The sequence below is a fragment of the Balaenoptera ricei genome, chromosome 4 (assembly GCF_028023285.1).
Source record: "Balaenoptera ricei isolate mBalRic1 chromosome 4, mBalRic1.hap2, whole genome shotgun sequence".
Classification (NCBI taxonomy): Eukaryota; Metazoa; Chordata; class Mammalia; order Artiodactyla; family Balaenopteridae; genus Balaenoptera; species Balaenoptera ricei.
This window is the reverse complement of record NC_082642.1, coordinates 6,955,764-6,976,688: the sequence shown is the minus strand read 5'-3', so window position 1 is coordinate 6,976,688 and position 20,925 is coordinate 6,955,764. Positions and strand designations below refer to the sequence as shown.

General features: G+C 38.3%; 1 protein-coding gene across 1 annotated transcript in view; it reads left to right on the top strand.

The window, feature by feature from the left end:
• MED12L (mediator complex subunit 12L) overlaps positions 1 to 20,925 on the top strand; it is a 317,527-nt gene that overhangs the window by 238,074 nt on the left and 58,528 nt on the right. Inside the window, exons 17-23 of the mRNA XM_059921863.1 lie at positions 4,688 to 4,835; positions 9,159 to 9,277; positions 9,950 to 10,093; positions 10,962 to 11,125; positions 14,770 to 14,901; positions 19,089 to 19,316; positions 20,057 to 20,198. Coding sequence (XP_059777846.1) covers positions 4,688 to 4,835; positions 9,159 to 9,277; positions 9,950 to 10,093; positions 10,962 to 11,125; positions 14,770 to 14,901; positions 19,089 to 19,316; positions 20,057 to 20,198 — 1,077 coding nt within the window. The remainder of the gene's footprint in view (positions 1 to 4,687; positions 4,836 to 9,158; positions 9,278 to 9,949; positions 10,094 to 10,961; positions 11,126 to 14,769; positions 14,902 to 19,088; positions 19,317 to 20,056; positions 20,199 to 20,925) is intronic.

Genomic DNA, 20,925 nt, shown 5'->3' with positions numbered 1-20,925 from the left:
TAACATTGATTTGAATTTATTTTATTCTAAACAGAATAAACGTGGTACATTGAAAGCTTCAGCTGAAAGAAATAATGATTGGAGGTGAAAGGAGAGTACACGGCTCTAATAATCTCACCACCATTATCACATCCTTGTGAACACACACACACGTTTTGGCAACATTTCTAATCACTTATTTTAAAGAAATGAAGATGACTAATATCGGGCTTCAGTTAACTCCAAGTTTTCCCTTTTCAGGACTTTTGGCTCAAGAGACATCTTTTAATTTCTATAGTACAACAATCCTTCCAGAGTTTTTGGATGTGCATCCTCCTACTTTTTTAAAAGATCAATTAAGTGTGAGTGTGAGATATTATCTGAAGAAAGAAAGTGATTGATCTGGAGGATGAGATTTTCAGAACTCAGTTTACAGGGGAGGTGACCTGTTTAACCCAAGGACAGCAGGGGGCTAGCGTGAAAGGGGTTAGCTAGACTTCCACGGACTCTCCTATGGATTCTTTCTCCACCCCGCAAATGTGTCCTTCATGGTATCGACAAGAGAATAATTCTTTGGTACTGATCTTTTACAACTATGCAGCTTGAGGGTGTTTTAATACCTAGTTTAAAGAGTAGAACTCATTGAGACCTTTGGATATATTTGGTCCATTTTCTGAGATTGACCTTATTCTCATGTATAAGTTGCTATTTAAAGATTTGTGCATTTTCTACATGCACAAAGAATTGATGTAAACCAATCCTGTAGGCTATTGAAAAAGAGTTGCTTTTAAAATGTGTTTGCCTTTCCTCTTTGAAGACTAGTAACGGCTCTCACGGTTTCCCTAAAAAATGTTAACTATCAGAAACACAGTCTTCATGCCCCGTATAGAGGTTGACCAGTGGTTCCCCCCCACCCCCCCACCCCGCCTCACCTCGCCCAGCTAACTGCAGGCTTCTCTTACTTTTTAATTCCATCCCCTTACTCTCACCTCATGACTTTGCTTTGCTTCTGGCCCAATTCCCTGAACATAACAGAGCCAATGAGCTAATACAAGCATCTTCAAGTTCCTCACTTCTTCACCTCCAGATTTCCCTGTATTTTCACCAGTTTTCTTTTTTGTCTATGGTTAAGTAGAAAGATGTCCTTGTCTTTTGAAGTTAATCCAGACAAGAGGCCACTGTTGCCCGTCTCTTTCGTCAGTTATCTGCCCTCCAGTCTGGATTTCCTTTATGGAGACTCATTTGAAACATAGCTTTGAAACCAGTTTGTCATTGGTTATCCTAATACAATGATCACTTTTCTCTCAAGCTGTTGTTCTTTATACCCAACTACTAGTAAATGTGGTTTACTTCCCTCACCTTCACCATTTCACCATCTGCTCTTACTTCAACCTCCTGTTTCCTGCCTTCTGCCCCTACCACTCTAGAGAAACTTCTCTTTTGAGGTTCACACCTGTGGGTTTTTTTTTAAAAGAAACAAGTCAGAGAAGCCAGCATCCATTGTGATTTCTTAACTGTATTCAACACTGTTGATGACCCCTGTTGTTAACTGTTCCTTCCCTCGCTTTTGTGACCTTGACTTGTCTGATTATTTATTAACTATGGAGAGTGTGTGTCCATCATTTGATGGCTTATTTATCCCCTTCACTATCGCAGCTGTTTTCCCTCCCCACCCCTGCCCAAAGAGAACACGAGGGTTTTGAATCCCTTCCAGTTACATAGCGCTCTTATCCCTAAGCTGTCACTTCTGCACTAGACCTGCCGTCAGACCACGTACTAGACATTTGTAATACATTTCCACCTACCCCTTGAATTCCTCTCACCTAACGGTGAATTCATGAGCTCCCTGCCCTTATAACCTACTCCTTCCCCCCCCTCCTCACAACCGCCCGGACCCCAACAAATTTTATCTAGTGAGTCCGTCTTGAAATCCAGTGAGATGCACATTCACTCAGATGCCTGATCCTTTCCTAACTTCCTCAGATACCTCTTGATTTTGCTTCTTATTTTTTACTCCCACCACTAAGACCCAGTTTACACCCTACAGACTTTTTTGGTCTAAACTTCTCTCTGCCTCTCATTTTTCCTCTTCAGTTTTTTAAAGCACTTAGTTATCAGGTTAAGTGTCCTACTAAACTAGTTTTTTTTTTTTTTCTTATCTTCATCCCTGCCCTATTCTTTTAGTCACATGTTTCTTCATTAATCCACTTATTTATTCATTATTTCATGCATCCAACAAATATTAAGCACCTAGTCAGTGCCATTAAGGAAAATATCAATGTGAATGGTCTAGTGAGGAAGACAGACATTAAACAGATACCTAGAAAATAGGTGAATTACACAGCGATAAATGCTCCAAAGTCTCTCCTCTCCAGCCCTCCCTCTGCAGCGAGGGCTTTCTCTAAACTGAGTTGACAGAGGGAGGGACCTGACGCTGTCATGCATAGCATTTCCACAATTGCAGTTGAGGCTGTTGAGAGTATTTCAGGTGGCAGGAGGAGACCAGCAAAGGAAGGAAGTGCCCGGCACCTTTGGGAAATGTTGAGCAATTCAGCACAGCGCAGCTGTGGGGTGCCTGTAGGGGAGGCGTGGAGGTGCAGTAATATCAATGGACAGTAGGGGGTGCTGTGTCTGATATGCCACTAAGCATTTTACAGACAGATCGCCACTCTCACCAAAACCTTATAAGGTATGTAGTGTTAACCATTTTTCAGAGGAAGAATCTGAGGCTCAAAAAGGCTCATTATCTTGGACCATGGCGTTGGCAAGTGACACACCCTGGATGCAGTCACAGCTCTCTCTTACCCTGAGCTTGGGCTGTTATTGGGCCAATATGGAGCCATAGTACCCCGTGTTCATAGAACACATGGATCTTTCCAGGATACCTTCCCTCCCCATCCCTGTTTGGGGTTCGAGCTCTGCAGATGCTATCTCTATGATACTGAATCTGTACTCCTTAAATCAGGGAACATTCATCCTTGCATTTTCTCAGGGTTCTCAGTACCTTGTCTTGCTGTAGGTAGGTACTCTATAAACAGCTGTTGCTAACATCTTTCCATCACCCCTCACACACAGGTTTACATTAGAACCATTTGACAGGTGCCTTAACTGAAAACAATCACCAGGGCACATGACTGGCATCTGAGTTTTGTGCAGTTTCCTCATCGCCCTTCTGTCCCCCTTACAGGGCTTGCTTATATGTACACACCCCACCAGGAAGTATATCAGTAATGCTGTGTAACAACAGCAAAAGTTGGAGATTGACAAAGTAGCTCAGGTCACTGAGATATAGCAATCACTACCTGTGTCGACTTTATCCTGTGGTTAGGTCTGCCTTTTGAAACTTTGGAGGAGATTTTGAAACTCAAGGTATTAAATAACAGCTTCTAGAAAAGACTTACTCGGTTTGAACAACCTGAAATATTAATTATTTGGGGACATGGTAGCAAGATAGATTGGCAGAGTATGCAAATGTATATTTCTGATAGAATGTTATAAAAAAGGAACCAGTGCAAGAAGTGGTGCCTTGAATGCAGGCAGGTGAGAGAAAGACAGAATGACAAAAAGAGACTGAGAGAACAGTGACAGAAACTGAGAAGAAACAGGCTCTTACTTCAAGGCTAAAGAAGCAAAATGCTACTTTGTGCAGAGTACACACGTGGAGTACTCCAAATTGAACATTGGCGTTCTCCAGGTCACAAGGACTTTGCTCTTTTTTGCAGCCATTACTAATTTACGTGCACACAGTGCAGTTTGTTTTCCCTGGGACAAAACTTTCCTCATGTGAGCTCCTTAGGGATAGATACTGTTAGGGAGAGTAAGTACGTCGCATGGGCAAACATGTACAAATGGTAAGAAAAGGAGATGAACTGAAAGATAGAGCTAGGAATTTCACTAAGAAAATGGAAGAGTATAGGATCCAAGAGAGAAATTTAGATAGAAAAATTCAAAACCAGGCATAAGAGAGGACACATCCTGGACTATTTAACTCTGGCTAAAGAATGTGTTTAGCGGTGTGTATGTTTTTGTGATGCTGTGACTAAGTAATTTCCTCTCCCATGTGGGAAAAATAGTGCTTGAATTCACTGTGTCTGTGGGGCAGGTGTGGGGAGGTGGTCCAGAAGAGGAAGGTGGTGTCAGAACGTGTTTGCATTTCCAGCTATTTTCCTCACACCTAATGAGACCCATGCTGTCTGTGGTTTTCCATTTGGAAAGAAATATACATGTGTCTTAACACAGTCATATTGGAAGTAAATGGAACTTTTTTTTTTTTTAATAAAAGCACTTGAGGATCCTCTTTTTTTCTAAATATAAAATGTTTAATGATGTTTAATGTATGCAGAAAACTGAGCTTGCTAAGAGATAACATTTTCCATAAGGAAAAAGTTTAACTAGATAGTATGTAATAGGATGTGAAATTAATACCATGTTAAATTTTAAACAATCAAGAGTCAAAACTTACTCTGTAAGGTACGCCCACATCAACTGCTTCTATTAAGACTTCAGGTCAGTTGACACTTTTTTTTACTTTAGCAAGTTCCAAACTGGAAAAACAAGGGTGTTGCCAGTGGAGGTTGAGGTGAATTGAAAGGTGGGCGGAATGCCACCACCACACGAGCCAGCATGGAGATGCTGTGGTCAGCGCGTATCATGTCCATGAACCCCACCCTTTAAACAGGGGTTTCAGAATGCATTTTCTGTTTTTCAGGATGAATCTTCAAGTCATGAGTATAACCAGCGCACAATCCTTCTTTACGGAGTGGGCAAAGAGCGTGAAGAAGCCAGGCATCAGTTGAAGAAAATTACCAAAGATATTTTGAAAATCCTAAATAAGAAGAGCACCACAGAGAGCGGGGGTAAGGAGCCCTAATGCATTTGCCCCCATTGTGCTGTCGTTTGTCTTCCCCTCAGCGCAGTCTTTATCAGAGTCATACATGGCACGGTCAGCAGAGTGTTTCCTCCCCCGAATGACTGTCACGTTGAAATATGAATAAGCACATTGAAGTTTTAAGGGCTTGGTTCCATTTATAGTAATGCTTGCATGAAAATAGCACCTTCTATAGAGAGATATAGGTGATTTTATTTGCTCCTCTTTTTTTCATATTTCCCAAATTTTCCACAGTAGTCATCCATAAAGCATTGAAGAATGAGTTGGAAAACCCTTAGGCTGGAAGAGGTCCATTCCCCCAGTTCCATCCTTTTTCAAGCTTATAGTTGGCTCTGGGTACTCATAGGTACATGATAATTAAAAGTCATGACATTGTAGTGGCTGATCTTTTCTTACGTTATCCAGAAGAATAATTGCAGTAGGTAGTGGAGGCTACCCACGTCTCCAAATGATTTCAAGTAAAAAGAAAACTGGGTCTTTACTCCATAATGCCTTTACTTGGAATGCTCTGTCACCAAGCTTTTTACATAGTTCTTACAATGAAGTTATGCCTTTGTATTATGTCACCATATAATATAATTGGAACTTTGTAATTATCCACTTCCCGTTTGCCTAATTACTCTTTTCAAAGTTTGTTTATTTTATTAGACAGTCATACGATTTAAAGTATGCTATCATTATGTATACTCCACTACCACCGCTGGTATTTATCTCTCTGTTACTTAAATAATATAATGGGGAAAAAAAGTTTGGATTTTCCCTGTGCAAACAGCACGCTTCCTACACATGGCATAAACCACCTCTAGGAATCCTGCTTTGTTGTTCAGTACAAAATAAATACTGTTTTATGAACCTCTCCACAGGGGATCCAGTCTTTAGGACTTTAACTGGATGAATTACTAGAGCTTGCCCACACTAGATCTTTCCCACAGGAAAGGACAGATATAACTATTGCAAATAGCTCTCTTTCCTCTCCATCGGTAAGGGTGCAGGTGCAGAAACAAGGTACAGGGTTTTTAGTCTGAATGTGTGTTTTGGGTGTCCGATGTCTTAGAACACAGCGGGAAGGCTACCTTCGTGTTATTCGCATCGCATTCCCTAACTCACTTCTGTGGCCTCTTAAAGAGTTAGTGCTACACAGGCGCCATGAGGTTGTGGAAGGGAAATGAAACCCTGTTGTCATTATTGAGATTGGGGAGGGGGGAAGAACTGCTCTAAAAAAACCGTTGATCTCTTGTTTTGCTGTTTTCTCTATTAGAGAAAAGAGGAAATGGGCTGAATCCCGAAGCCCTGCAACTAGCTAGCAAAGTATATTTGAAGCTACTTTTTGTATATTTGGGAATGGGACGGGCACTGTCTCCTTTAGAAGGTTCAGTAATATGGGCTTTTACCTAAATTACTTTTAGAGAGTCTTTTCAGGTCCTGTGGAATGTTTGGTTTTGGAACACTGAGAGGGGTGGGACGGGGAAGGAAGCAACGTGGTATCCTTTTCTGCTGAGTCTACTTCCTTCCTTTATAAAGAGTTTTTTTAAATGCTAGACTATTGTCTGTCCTGTCTTCGTACCAGTCTCTTAAATAGGCAGTTCTTGCTTGTGAACTCACCAGGAGAAAATCATTGTTGTTCCACGCTAATTTCTGAGATATCCGGTACAGTACTAGATGCACCCCTGAGGAGAGGGTCATCTTCAGTGGGGATTTTTGTCTTTCCCACGTTTTAGATAAAACTCCTCAACCAGAAATATGTTTGTTCATCTTCAGTGGGGATTTTTGTCTTTCCCACGTTTTAGATAAAACTCCTCAACCAGAAATATGTTTGTTAATTTGGGATGTAGTGGGCTGCCTTCTGATAAAGAGGCTGGTGAGGCAGGAAAACAGAAGTTGTCTTAGCATGTATTTGATTTCTGGCTACACATAAAAACATGATTTTGAGGAACTCATTAGGAGCGCTCTTAGATCAACCAGACCTTGCCTGGGGGCGGGGGGAGATTTATACTCTAAAGCTGAAATGACATTTCCAGTTGAACATGTTCAAATCTCATTTTACATTTACATTGACTAGTCATCTTTGGGTGTAAATTTTCAAAACATTAATGAAGTTTTACCATACCAATAAAAGTCAGAACTTCCAGGATTAGAGATTTAAAAAAAAAAAAAAAAAAGGAAAATCAAAATTAAGCAACAAGAGAGCAATAATATATATTATGAAAGCAAATTAACATAAAACAGATGAAAATCTATGAATTATGACTATATTGTTATCTATGTAAATATGTAAATGTCATTAAAATATTCCTTTGAGAACCACCACTAATTTCTTAAATTTTTCTCTCAAAGTGAACGTAAATTGCCAAGAGTCAATTGCATCTTTTTTATAAGAGGTCTTGAGAAGTTAGCTATGTGTAAGTAAACAGAGCCTAGTAATGTAGACAAACGAAAAAAAGAGGTATTTGTGAGTTCTCCTGCTGGGTCCACATCCTCCAGTCTGTTACTTTTCTTGGTAACAGACTTGGTTTTGGTCCCAGGAAGGACTGAATAAATATGTTACCTTCACTTCCAAAGCTCATGGTACCCCAGACTATTGGTGTAAGTTTTCAGCCTTGGACTAATGATGTTAGTAAATGAAAAATTCAAAACTTGGGTATTTTATACATGCTCGTGACATGCAAACAGCTGTATTGAAGGCAAAATGCCACTTGTACCTTTGAGAATAGATGTTGAAAAACAAGTAGGTTTCATGAACTTCTTTCTTATTATTTGCGTTACATTTGGTGATATTTGACAAAAGTGACACACAATCTTGTACCTTATGTTACTCAGCACCTTTTAATTCTAAGTTTGTTTGTTTTAGGAAACACAACCGCCTGGGTTTTTTGCTTGTCTTTTGCCTATCTATAAACCACAATTGCTTATTGTTGAAAGAGAAGTCTCCTTTCTTCTTGTTATTTTCTAAAACCATTACCTTTGCCATTAGCAAAGCCTTTTGAGTTTAGTGAAATCGTTCTTTTATCTTTAATGGAAAAATCAGTAAAGTGAACTCTGTTCCCCAAATTAAACTTTCCCAAATAAGATGATGTGAGTTAGAGGGCTTTTTTCTCAGTAGGCTTTGACTGCTTAGAATCATAGTGTTGGAAATGGTCTTTCATGGAGATCGTATAATCCAACATTTCCTTTTTGTTTTTAGATTTGTGTTTGTAAATACATATATTAAAAATATTTTAAAATAGGACCTAATTATTTCTGGATCTTATCCTTAGAGCTGTTAAGAGCAATAGTCCCTCTGGAATAAGCAATGTTTATAGTATTTCTTATTGATATTTTCTTCAAACTTCTTTATGCTAAATTGATAAAGGTAGCACTTTTCCATTAAGGCGGAGTGATTTAATTCCTTTCTACCCCTAAAAAAGTTAGGAATTGTGTAAATTTCCTTTTTTACATACTAAACTGCTTGGGAATCTCCTAAGAAGATGCCAGTGAAGTTTCCTATTACATCAATGTGAGCCTCGGTGAATTTTTTTCCCCCCCATTCATTGTTGATATCGTATTTTAAAAGTCCGTGGGTAAGAAGCGTTTATAGAGGGACTTCTCATTAATAGCTAAAAGTTTAGGTATAGTACATAAATGAGAATTGTTTTTTTGTTTTTTGAGTTTTTTGTAATTTTATGTATGTATGTATTTATGTACATATGGCTGAGTTGGGTCTTCGTTGCTGTGCGTGGGCTACTCTTTGAGCTCAGTAGTTGTGGCTCGCGGACTCTAGCGCGCAGGCTCAGTAGCTGCGGTGCACGGGCTTAGTTGCTCCGCGGCATGTGGGCTCTTCCTGGACCAGGTATCGAACCTGCATCCCCTGCATTGGCAGGCGGATTCTTAACCACTGCGCCACTAGGGAAGTCCCGAGAATTGTTAATTTTTAGAAAAAAAATAAAATTACCTCAACAATATGAATCAATCTCAGAAGCATAATTTTGAGTGAAAGATGCCAGATGTAAAAAGTACGTATCATATGATTCCATTTGTATAAAGTTCCAAAGTGAGCAATACTAATCCAAGCCATTAGAGGTCAGGATCTTGGTTCTCTGAGGAGGGAGAAGTGAGTGCAGGGAACCTGAGGGGGCTTCTGGAGTTTTGGTACATGATTTTGTGATTTGAGTTTCATTACATAAATTTATTTTGTAGAAATTCAGTGAGTTTGTACAATTTTCCATTCGTATGTTATACTTCAATAAAAAGTATCCATTAAAGTCAAGAGCTTCAATTAAATGGAAAATAATGTACCTACTGTGTGTTTATTTAGGTGGAGATGAGGGACAGAAAGCCAGGAAGAGCAAACAGGAGGCATTTCCAACACTGGAGACTGTGTTCACAAAACTTCAACTCCTTTCATATTTTGATCAACATCAAGTGACATCTCAGGTAGCCATTAAAGCTGTTTTATTATGCATTTGGGATATTTCCTTAAAAATCTCTTTCATGCAATATATGTTTTTGGCTTTACTTGTTTTATAAATACATTTTTTAAACATATTTGGAAGCGTCTTAAACTATCAAGCAGTTCAGTTTTAAGTGTCACGTTGCCTTCCTCAGAGGAATTAATTTTTATCATGGAAATATTTTTACCATATGATAATAATCAACACTATATAAAATAATCTATAATGCAGTACTTATTACATTTTAGTCCTACATTGCTATCGATAAGGGAGAAATCTGTTGATGACTGAAGAAAAATTACTCTGCCATTGAGAAGAAACCAAATCTATCTTGTTTTACAAATCCATTGATAGTCAAATAAATGTCATCTGGAAATTAATTGGCATTTATTGTTGTTCTACCTTTAGGAGGGTTGGGTGTAGATCTTAATGACAACTCGGCTTATTTCTTCAAATTATAGTTGTTTTAAGGATATTATTGCATTTGTACATGGTTTTGTTTTCTGTAGAAATATGTTTCAACTTCTAAGTAGAATCACGTATAAATTCACATTTCTTACCTAAAAAATTGAAGTAATTTAATAAATAAAAGTTATTTGGACTGTTGGTCTTATGATTACTTTCACTTTTTTTTTTTTTTTTTTTTTTGGCACAGATCTCTAACAATGTGCTGGAACAAATCACAAGCTTTGCATCAGGAACATCGTACCATCTCCCGTTGGCTCACCATATTCAGCTGATCTTTGATCTCATGGAGCCAGCACTGAATATCAATGGCCTCATTGACTTTGCAATACAGGTGTCAACGGGATCCTGCTTCTCTCTTTTTTCAGAAGGCAAACCTGCTAGGCATTGTACAGTTTAAAATGAGCCACCCGGTGCATTTTTGAAGAGTTGAAACATTCTGAGTCAACAGTATTCAGCTAGCATTTTCAACTAGCATTTTAATTGCATCTGTGTTCATAATTTTCAACTAAATAATTATAATTGGTGCTAAAATATAGTAATAGTCATTTTAAAACATGAGAGCTTTGAGGGTATTTCTTGTTTGTCTTTTGTTTTTTGCTTAGGGAAAGGTCAAAGTTTGTTTTCTATTTATAATAGAGTATATTTTAGGGAAGAGCAGAAAATATGAAACATTATTAATTTGTTCCACTATTTTTCTTATACACATACTTGAGTTCATTTATTATGTCTCTAGTGAGTAGACATAAAACTTGGTTTCTTTGACTTATTCTATTGGAGGTGTTAGCTTTGTTAATAATAAGAAAATGATGATAAATAACTTCCATTTGTTGAAAAGGAGGGGAAAGTGGAAAAAAGGTCAGAGGTGGGGATGTTCTTCTCTGAAATTATCCAGTCCAGAACTTTGGACCACCATAAAGTTTTGATAACTGTTTCAGTACTGGGTACCTCTCGATTGCATGGACCATGATGCCCAGAGAGAAGGAAAATGCTATAATTTGATAAAGTATTAAAAATAAAAACCAGTGAATTCATTGGGGTGCTGAGACTGTGGTTGTATATGTGCATGTTCCTGGGGCAGGACAAGGAAGGAGATCAAGTAGTTTTAGGATGACTCAATATATCCGTGGTTTGTAAAAATAAACGTCTTTCCTATTTGTTTTGGCAGCTACATTTTTCTTCGATCTTTTCTCCCATTGTAGCTCCTGAATGAACTGAGTGTTGTGGAAGCCGAACTGCTCCTGAAATCCTCCAGCCTGGCAGGAAGTTACACGACGGGACTGTGTGTCTGCATTGTGGCTGTTCTCAGGCGATACCACAGTTGTCTGATCCTGAATCCCGATCAGACGGCCCAGGTGTTTGAAGGGTTGGTATACCCTAGAATGTGTAATTTGTGATGAAATATGATAGTGGTTTTAAGAGAAAAATTGTACTGTTTGTTTCATAAAAAGGTATAACCCCGTTATGCCAGGAAACGTTTATCGGAAAGGAGATAAAAGCATGAAAAGCCCACCTGCCTGCCTGGCTACCTCACTCCCCCTAGGTGCTGTCATTCCTGCTACCCAGCATCCTGGCTTATTATGGATGGTGAATAAGTGAGTGCTTCTTCGCTCATGTAATTTCAGTTTCTATTTGGAGAATCCAACGCCAAATAAGCTTTGCACATACATCATCTTATAGATTTACCTTTTCAATTTTATTTCTTTTATAAATTAAAGGAAATTTTTGACAAGGGTTAATCTAGAATACATGACTTCTTTGATTCTTAGTCTTTTTTCGGTTTGTGTGAATTGTAGGCTAAGGTTTTCTCTACTACTGTTAGGGAAGTTGGGCCAAGTAATTACATCACCCCCATTAAATGAGGCCGAGGTCACTGGGACCAGAGAAGTATAATGAGCTGTCGGAAAACCTATTCTGAGCTCCTTTTTGTCCACTGCAGACTCCTTTCTCCAGAGCTTTATATATGTAAAAGAAAGGCAGCCCTCCTGGGCCCAAAAGAAACATGGGGTTCACAGTGCCTTTTTTTGGTAATCTAGCACATGTAATCAACATGTACTCTATTCTAGAGTGGCATCCATTTAACAGCAGCTTTTTAGGAGAAGAGGAAAAGCTGCCACATTAATTCTACACACAAAGATTTCTTTTTTTAATTTGAATATTTTTTATAATATTCTTTATGGTCTCAAAGATGTTTCTGTAATAAACATGTAAATCAATAACCATAACCAAATTAAATCCAATTATTGTTACATTCAGTTTGTAAAAGAGGCTGTCTCTTAATTATATGTGCTTTTCTTTAACTGCATTTCCTAAGATGAAATATTTTTACTTTGTAATCTTGGGGGAGAAATACATTCTTTTTTTTTTATTAAAAAAAATTTTTGTTAACATCTTTATTGGAGTATAATTGCTTTACAATGTTGAGTTAGTCTCTGGTGTATAACAAAGTGAATCAAGCTATATGTATACATATATCCCCATATCCCCTCCCTCTTGCATCTCCCTCTCACCCTCCCTATCCCATCCCTCTAGGTGGTCACACAGCACCGAGCTGATCTCTCAGTGTGATGCAGCTGCTTCCCACTAGCTATCTATTTTACTTTTGGTAGTGTATATATGTCCATGCCACTCTCTCACTTCATCCCAGCTCACCCTTCCCCCTCCCCGTGTCCTCAAGTCCATTCTCTACGTCTGCGTCTTTATTCCTGTCCTGCCCCTAGGTTCTTCAGAACCATTTTTTTCTTGACTTCAGCTTTTAGCCTTAAGTAGCATTTATGCCCTTAAACTTTTGCTAACATTGAGCTTGATTTAAGTTTATTATTTCTGTGCCTCTTCTTTATTTACACCCTTCCTCACTTAACAAATATTATCTTATCACTTGAAGGCACGTCATTTAATATTTTCCTAATCTTTCCTTCTATCTTGTCTCTCCTATTCTTGGTTCTTTCTTCAATTTTTTCTCTGAGATCAGAAGTTAGCAAACTTTTTTCTGTATAGAGCCAGATAGTAAATATTTTAGCTTTTGTGGACCATAAGCTTTCTCTTCATATGAGAGCATAGCCACAGATAATATACACTTAGATTATTACTAAGTGACATCTGAAACATCCCTGATATTTTTAAATGTAAGGAAATGACCATCTTAGAATCCAGGAAATACAGAACTATTTTATAGCCCTCAACTACCCTGTAGGGTTGACTAATTAGTACCATTTTATAAGTCAAAAAACAGAAACTCAGGCCTGTTAAATGGAATGGTAGGTGATGTACCCAACATCAGATAGCTAATAAATCTCCCAGATTGCTAAAAGTCTTTCTAACTAGGAGCTCATTCATGCTGTTTGATTTATACCATACTTTTTAAAACTGTGTATGGAACCATCTCTAGTTGGTCATGAAATGAATATAATAGGTTTTCACAAGTATTTTTTTGTTTTTGTTTGTTATTTTGGATTTATTTCATTATCATTTATTTTGGCATTTTAAATTTGTGTTCTAGTAAATGTTCATAAAATCATATTTGTTATTCACTTTATTATATTTGTTCTTTATCATGTATAGTAAGGATAAGTATTTTCCCCAAAATTATTATTTTGGGTTTTTTTCTTTTTCTTTTTTTTTTGCACTTATATGAATAAACATATTGGATCTCAATGTAAAATGTTTTTCTTACCTCGAGCAAGTGAAACAATTATTGAGGAAACAAACACTCAGTATTTACTGCGATACAGTAAATGCCTAGCAAACTTTCAATAAATGTTTACTTTAATCACAAAATAATTCTTTGCTTGTCAGGGTATACCTGGAATTTTTTGGTTTATATAGGTAACAACTGATTGAATCATCTACTTTTCTTCTTAACTGTGGGACAATTTTGCTATAATTGACAGCCTTTATCAGTTACCTGCATCTGCTGATGTCAGTTCACAGGGCTTGGGATGCTACATGGCTATTTCTTTGCATAGTTTCCTCGGTCCCACCTCTGATATTTGTGACTACAGTGTCCTTCTCAGCCTTGACATGCTAGGCTCCCTCCCGTCCCCTAAACAGTGGAGAGGGCTCCAGACTGGGGTTCTGGAGACCTAACTTCTCCTTTTGGATCTGCTGTGAAGTAGGTCTTTGCCTTGTGGGAAAGCTACATCACCTTCCTGAGCCTCAGAGCCCTCTTTGTGAAATGAGGAAGGTGAATCAGATGATTTCTAAAGCCCTTTCCAGCTTTAATAATCTGAGTCATCTGTGACACTGTTGTAGTAGTACCGAACCCTGTAACAGAATGCAAGGTGACAGTGGAATCAGACTCACAGATAGGTGGATGGACCACTAGTGTTTACTTCTGTGTGGTATGAACTTTTGTTTTGTATGAATTGTGGCCCAAGAGGCCATCTTTCTGATCTGGGGAATTGGAGTAGTAGTGGTACTTCTGAACCGCAAGTCTTATGGAGAATGTCACTAAAAAGAAGGGGTTTTAAATTCTTATTAAGATAAACTAAAATAAATTTGTTTCTAGTTTGGAAAAACAAGGAGAACTTGACCTCAAACCATGAATTCTTCGAGTTCATGCCAGAACCAGCTCATGGTCTTGAAAATAGATTTCCCAGACTTACTGATGTGAAGAAATTGCCCTTTTACATAGTGGACATGGGGCCCTTTGCAAATTTCTGGAATTTGTCAGTCTTCTTACTGATGAGAGATTCTCTCCTACAACTTTTGTGTCCTAGTCACAGCAACTTTATTGGTGGATTCCTCCCTACATATCTTCTGTACAGAGGAATTTCTTTCATTTCTTAATGTTAATGGCATTGCTGAAGTTTTAAAAAAATATTTAGTGTTTCAATATAATAGAAAATTGATATTTTATGCAGTTATTTACTTGGTATAATGATTAGTGTTAACAATCTGGTATCTTTTTTCTTACTTGAGTAATACATGGACACGTTCTCACTCTAAAAGATCCAAGCGGTAACATATATTAGCAAAGTGTCTCATTTCTTCATATATTTTTCTCCTCAGATTGTGTGGTGTGGTAAAGCATGTGGTGAACCCCTCGGAATGTTCTTCCCCAGAAAGATGCATCTTAGCCTACCTCTACGATCTCTATGTGTCATGTAGCCACCTCAGAAGTAAATTTGGAGACCTCTTCAGGTGGGTAGAAGAAAGTCAAAAGAATAGGAATAGGATTGTGCCTATATTTGTTTGTGTACCAAATTGTCATCCTTTTGAATAATGCAAGTTAATCCTAATTATATCTGCCAGAATTCCTATTGAATTGTCTTTCATTGTAGCTGTAACCTCTTATTCCAAATCACTATGCATGTTTAGCTCTGATTGCAGTTTTGATATAAGAGAAAACGTTCTGTATTTTGCAGTTGCTGTTACCTCCCTTGGAACATTGTCTCCCCACTGTTTGCGCACCTACTTTCTCCCTGCATTTGCTTCTCTGCCTCCTTGAACTTCCTACTTCACAGAACATCTCTGACTCCCTGTCATTCTCTGCATCTTAGCACTTGTACCCGCGACAGGTAGACAGGTGCTGGAGACTCTGTACTTCCATAATGGTGTTTGAGGAAATTTAGATGATTAACTATAAGTTGGGGGAGGGAAGGGGGCAGTAATAGCTGGCAGAATAAATTTGGAATCTGGAAGCAGGCAAGGAAAGAATAGGCAATTACAGTTTTCTTTGCTCTCTTGTATCTTGCATCCAGCTTGTTCGTAAATCCTATGAACTCTGCCTTCCAGGTACATCTAGAATCTGACCACTCTTCATTGCTTGGCAACTACCACCGTGCTCCTCTCTTGGTTGGACCATCGTAGTGTCCTTCTAACTCGTTTCTCTGCTTGCACCCTTGACTCTCTTAAGTGTATTCTCAACATGTCTTCAAAAGTTATCCTTTTGAAACTAGAATAACTTGAAGTTTTCCAGTGGCTTCTCATATCTACTCAGAATAGAATTCAAAGTCCTTACCTAGCCTTTAGGATCTACTGGATGCAGTCCTGTCTTCCACCACTTTCTCTCTGTCCATTCTAATCACATGGACCTCCGTATTGGTCTCCGAACGCTCGAAGCACACTCCCACCTTGGGGCTTTTGCACTTGCTGTCACCTCTCTCGCGACGCTCCCTCACACAGTTCGTTCAGGGCTCTATCTCCCTGACCACCCCACTGGAAATAGCCCCTCCCCCCGGTCTCCGTCATTCTCTGAACTTTAGCACTTTGCCCCTCCCCATTTCATACATTATGTATTTATTTATGGTCTGGCTCCTTTCTAGAATGTAAGCTTCATGAGAGCAGAAACTTTCTCTAGTTTCTTCATTGCTCTATCCCAGTACCTTGAAGAGTGTCTGGCTTATAGTAGGCACTGCAAAAAAAAAAAAAAAAAAAAAAATCTGCTTAAAGAATGATATATACCAAATCAAAAACCATGATATTTTTAATGGTATTGATAGGGAAAAATGTGAAAGTATGTTCTTTATGAAATGAATTAGGTTTCAAAATAATCCCTTAGGGAATGTCTGAGTGGGTCTTAGGAACCATCTTTGCACAGAAACGTTGTAATAATAATACCCCTTATTCTTCTATTACTTTACAGAGCGCTTTCAGTTTCAGTTTACAGTTTTCAGAGAGCGTTCTCATACAAGACTCAGTTCTTGCGACAGCCGTGTGACTTTCCCAAGGAAGCCACAGTTGGGTATATTTGACCTCTAATGCTCCTGCAGCGTGGTGAAGCATATTAAATGAGTTAATTCAAGTAATGCACACTGGCTGTGTGGAGATTTAGGAGACCAGCCATGAACTGAGGGGCTACTTAACATCAGCACCATGGCGCTTCACAAGGGGTTACCCGTCTAAAGTTTCCTGGATTAAGCCATGGAAGAGAACTGCGTTTCTCTCAGGAAACCTTAAAGTCAGGCATTATTTGTAGCTTGGGATTACGAAAAATGGTCAAACAGAAGCTAGATATGCAGAGACTTCTGTTTGTATACTAATAAACCAGTTTTAATGATTAGATCAGAAACATCATCTATAAAGTTGTGTAAGAATCATATTTGGAGAAAATAGAGCACTAGTCACGTCTGCTTCTGATTGAGCTGCTGCTTTGTGCCAGGCACTATGGCGGGTTATTTCCATCAAGATCTTTAATCCTCCCAACAACCCCAGGAAGTAGAAATGATTTTTCCTATCAGCAAATGACTGTTCCTCATTATAAGTTAATAAATGATGAAGCCTGGATTTGAACATAAGTCATTTTGGCCTCAAGGTGTGTGTTGCTTTCATTACTCTATCAGGTTTTTCTTATACATGCAGTTTCAGAAGGAAAATGTCTGAGTTTCTGTTTGTTTGGTTTTGGTTTGGGGTTTTTTAAACTCCATATACGCCTGCAACAGAGAGTGCTAAGAATTTGAGAGTGACCTAGATGGCAGCTAACATTTCACTAAAACCTAGAGCTCATCTGGAAAGAATGTAATAAGTGAAATATGAAGCCTAGAAGTGAAGGGACACGAGACTTCACCATGAACCACAGAGTTCAGAAAAACTGCCAGAGGAGGTAGGAGGGCATCAACTTGAGAGAAGTCTCTATACTAATCGAAAAGTGAGGCTGACTCTTATAAAAATTAAGAAAGAAAAGGAGAATTCTTTTGGTTTCTAAAGACAGACAGGGGTAGATTGTTAGAATTAAATGGAAAGTTGAATAAAAAGAGATACTGCTTTGCTATTTGCAGAACTCTGTTTCCTTAAAGACTCAGAGTATTGGGAGGTGGAGGAAACCAGGGACCTGGTATTAGGGAGGGAACCGGCAGAGAGCAAAATTTGTTTTTGTTTCATTTTTAGTGGGAAAGTGAAACAAATTAAGAACTATTGCTAAGTGAGAATATATGCAGCCTGGCAGGGTTAAGACAGGGAAAAGGGAGATTTTTTTAAAAACTGGGAACTGTATAATTCTGTCATTTTGAATAGGTCATGACTTCAGATTGCGAACTTGTATCCTTCAGCAACCCCTGACAAGTTTTTATATAAGTTGTTTGCGAAGAAAAAGAGTGTAGAAGATTGTACTTGCTGCCATTTAGTGGGTGGCTTTAGTCCTCTCTCTTGGCCCAGTGCTTCCCACGCATATTTGGTACTTAGTTTTACCTGGGACTGCTTTTTAAGCATACAGATTCAGTACACCTGCAGTGAGGCCCAGGAGTCTTTTATTTTTAACAAATGCCCCAGAGGTGATTCTGAAGAAGGAAGTCTAAAGTCACATTTTGGTAAACACTGAACTGAACAATCTCAGTTTTCTTAAAGCAGTTGTCAATGTTAACAGCTTAGGGTGAAGAGTCTGTATGTCTTTTCATTTTTGAGGAAATCATTCCTGGCTACTGTTTATGTAGGCGCATAAGACTAGGACATGTGTCGCCTTGATCACAAATAAATTTGCTGCCAAAACTTAATCTAAAAGGAAAAGAGTCTCTGCTGCTTAAAAGAGCTCTTGAATAGAGAAGGTGAATTGTGGCTTATGGATTTGTTATCCACAGCAAGTGGGCAAGAATAGCGAAGTGTACATGGAATCTGAGCTTTGAAATCAGGTCATCCTTCAGCCTCATCTGCAGAGCAGGATTAGAGGGGATGCTTTCTAATTCCCTTTATAAATTTATAATATTCTGCATTTTCTTCAGATGTAATTGTGAATGTGGTAGACCTGGCTCTTAAAAAACTCTAGATACTGCTGAGAAGTACAGTGTGATAAATTTTTAGGAACAATGTAATAGTTTCTGTACTCTCATAGAATGTATGTATTCCCCATATCCCCCTACTAGAATTTAAGCTTCTTGAAGGCAGGAAGTGAGCCTCTCTTTCTCAGCTGTACCATGGTGCCCAGAGTAGCCGTGGCACATGAGCCCCCCTGGATACTCTGTACCAAGAGGAATCGCTTTACAGGATGAATGATTAGGACTAAAACACCGAGTTGTTCCTGATGTGTAATCCAATCCATTTTTATTATTCTTAAGTAATAGCACTTTCCAACCACTGTTCAGAGACAGTTGTTGGAAGCCATAGTAGATTATTTTGTAAAGCATGTAAAATATAGAAAAGACTTAGAAAATAATTAAGATTAGTACCCAGATGTCTTATTCTTGTTTTGTTCTTCCACCCATTCAGTAACTACTGAACTAGCACATTCCAAGCACTGTGTCCGGTGCCGATTATTAGGAAGTTGGAATCAAGAACCCAGAATGCGAACCTTCTCTAGGAATACATTACAGCTGCCATTTAATCTGTCCTTAAATGAAATACCTTTCTAGTTATTTTAGTTTTGTTTTGTCTTTTAACTCTTCTTCTTGTAACCTCAGTAGTGCCTGTTCAAAAGTAAAGCAAACCATATATAATAATGTGATTCCTGCAAATTCTAACTTGCGATGGGATCCAGACTTCATGATGGATTTTATTGAGAATCCCTCAACCCGTAGCATCAACTACTCAATGCTGGGCAAGATCCTTAGTGACAATGCGGCCAATCGCTACAGCTTCGTCTGCAACACACTCATGAATGTATGTATGGGCCACCAGGATGCTGGAAGGTGAGCTGGGATTCACGATTAACCCCACAGTTGTTGCATGGCTGCTCCTTTGAAATTAAGGGCTTTAATAATTGCCTAAGCAGACATTTGGCTTTGGTTTGTTTGTTTTTAAATCTTATTGTATTCCTGAATTTACCTCTGCTCTATTCCATGATTTTCTGAACCTGGCTTATTGATCTGGTGTGAGAGGCTCTAGATATAATCTGTTAAGTTATCTGATACGTTTTCAAAAACATATATAACAAAAATACAAACGAAAAAGACACAGATTTCGAAAACACTGGATTTAGACCGACCTTTTAATTTTTTTGATGCCCTTAAAAAATGTGAATTTATAGGTCAGATTTGTTCACAGAACTAAAAATATGTTAATTGACATCTATACTGGTTATTGTTTGTTGCTCAACAGCATTAAATATTGGCTTGCTCAAAAAGTTCGTTCGGTTTCAAGTAAAGATAAAAGATACATTTTTCATTTTCTCCCAGAACTTTATTGAGCAACGTATTCATTAACTGAATGAACTTTTTGGCCAAACCAATAAAAACCATTTGAAGACATTTCCTTTCCCTTCTGCTCCAGGTTCTACTAGGTTATTTGACAAGTGGATTTTTATTACATCCTTGAATCTAAGAAATCAACGCCATGTTTGATGATATTGAAATTATGTGTTCATTAAGTTTATCATATGTCAGTATTTCTCTTTTGTTACTTTCTTCTATATTCTTTTTCTTCTTTCTAGGATTAATGACATAGCCAATTTCTCCTCCGAGCTGACGGCCTGCTGCACTGTTCTCAGTTCAGAATGGCTGGGAGTCCTGAAGGCTCTTTGTTGTTCTTCAAACCACGTCTGGGGGTTTAATGATGTACTTTGCACTGTAGATGTAAGTTTTCTTTTTCATTTAAAAACTCAACTGTGCAATTAAATATTTAGTTAGTAATTTTTTTTAGTTGACTCAACTATTAACTGAAATATTGTAAATTATTTTTTCTTTCTCTCCCTGAAAGCAATAAACCAGAGTGTGGTTGCTAAGAATAAAGAAAGGGAAAAAAATCAAAATAAAATAGACAGCCTGATCTAGAGTGGAGATGCCAAGAGTTTCCTTGTTGTTAGCTGAGATTTCTTCTGTATGGTCTCCTCAGAGTGGTTTGTTCATAGTTTTTACCAAGTGCCTTGGGTTCCTCATGGCATAGGACGTAATTTAACTGAAGCAGTTGACATTCTGAAGGCAACCAGTTTGTTTTCTTAGAATGAAAAAAAAACATCTAAGAGTATAGGTTCTGTTGTGTGGGATCAGGACATCCAGGCTCAGATTCAGAGGGGTGTCCAGTCTTCCTTAGTGATTGTGTCTGGAAGCTTATGAAGAGATATCCTTTATGGATCACAGATATCCTCAGATAGCATATTGCATCCGTGGTGTGTGAATTTCTTAAAAATCCATCTGGATTCTTTATTTCTGCCTATCACTTCCATCACTTCTTGCAGTAATTTGTATTGCATATTAGTATATCTCATGTATAGAAGAACTTTATACATTTTAAAAACTGGCTCCCCGTTGAAGGTTTATTTCCTAGTGCTGGTATCTGAAGACCAGGTGGACAGTCCTACTC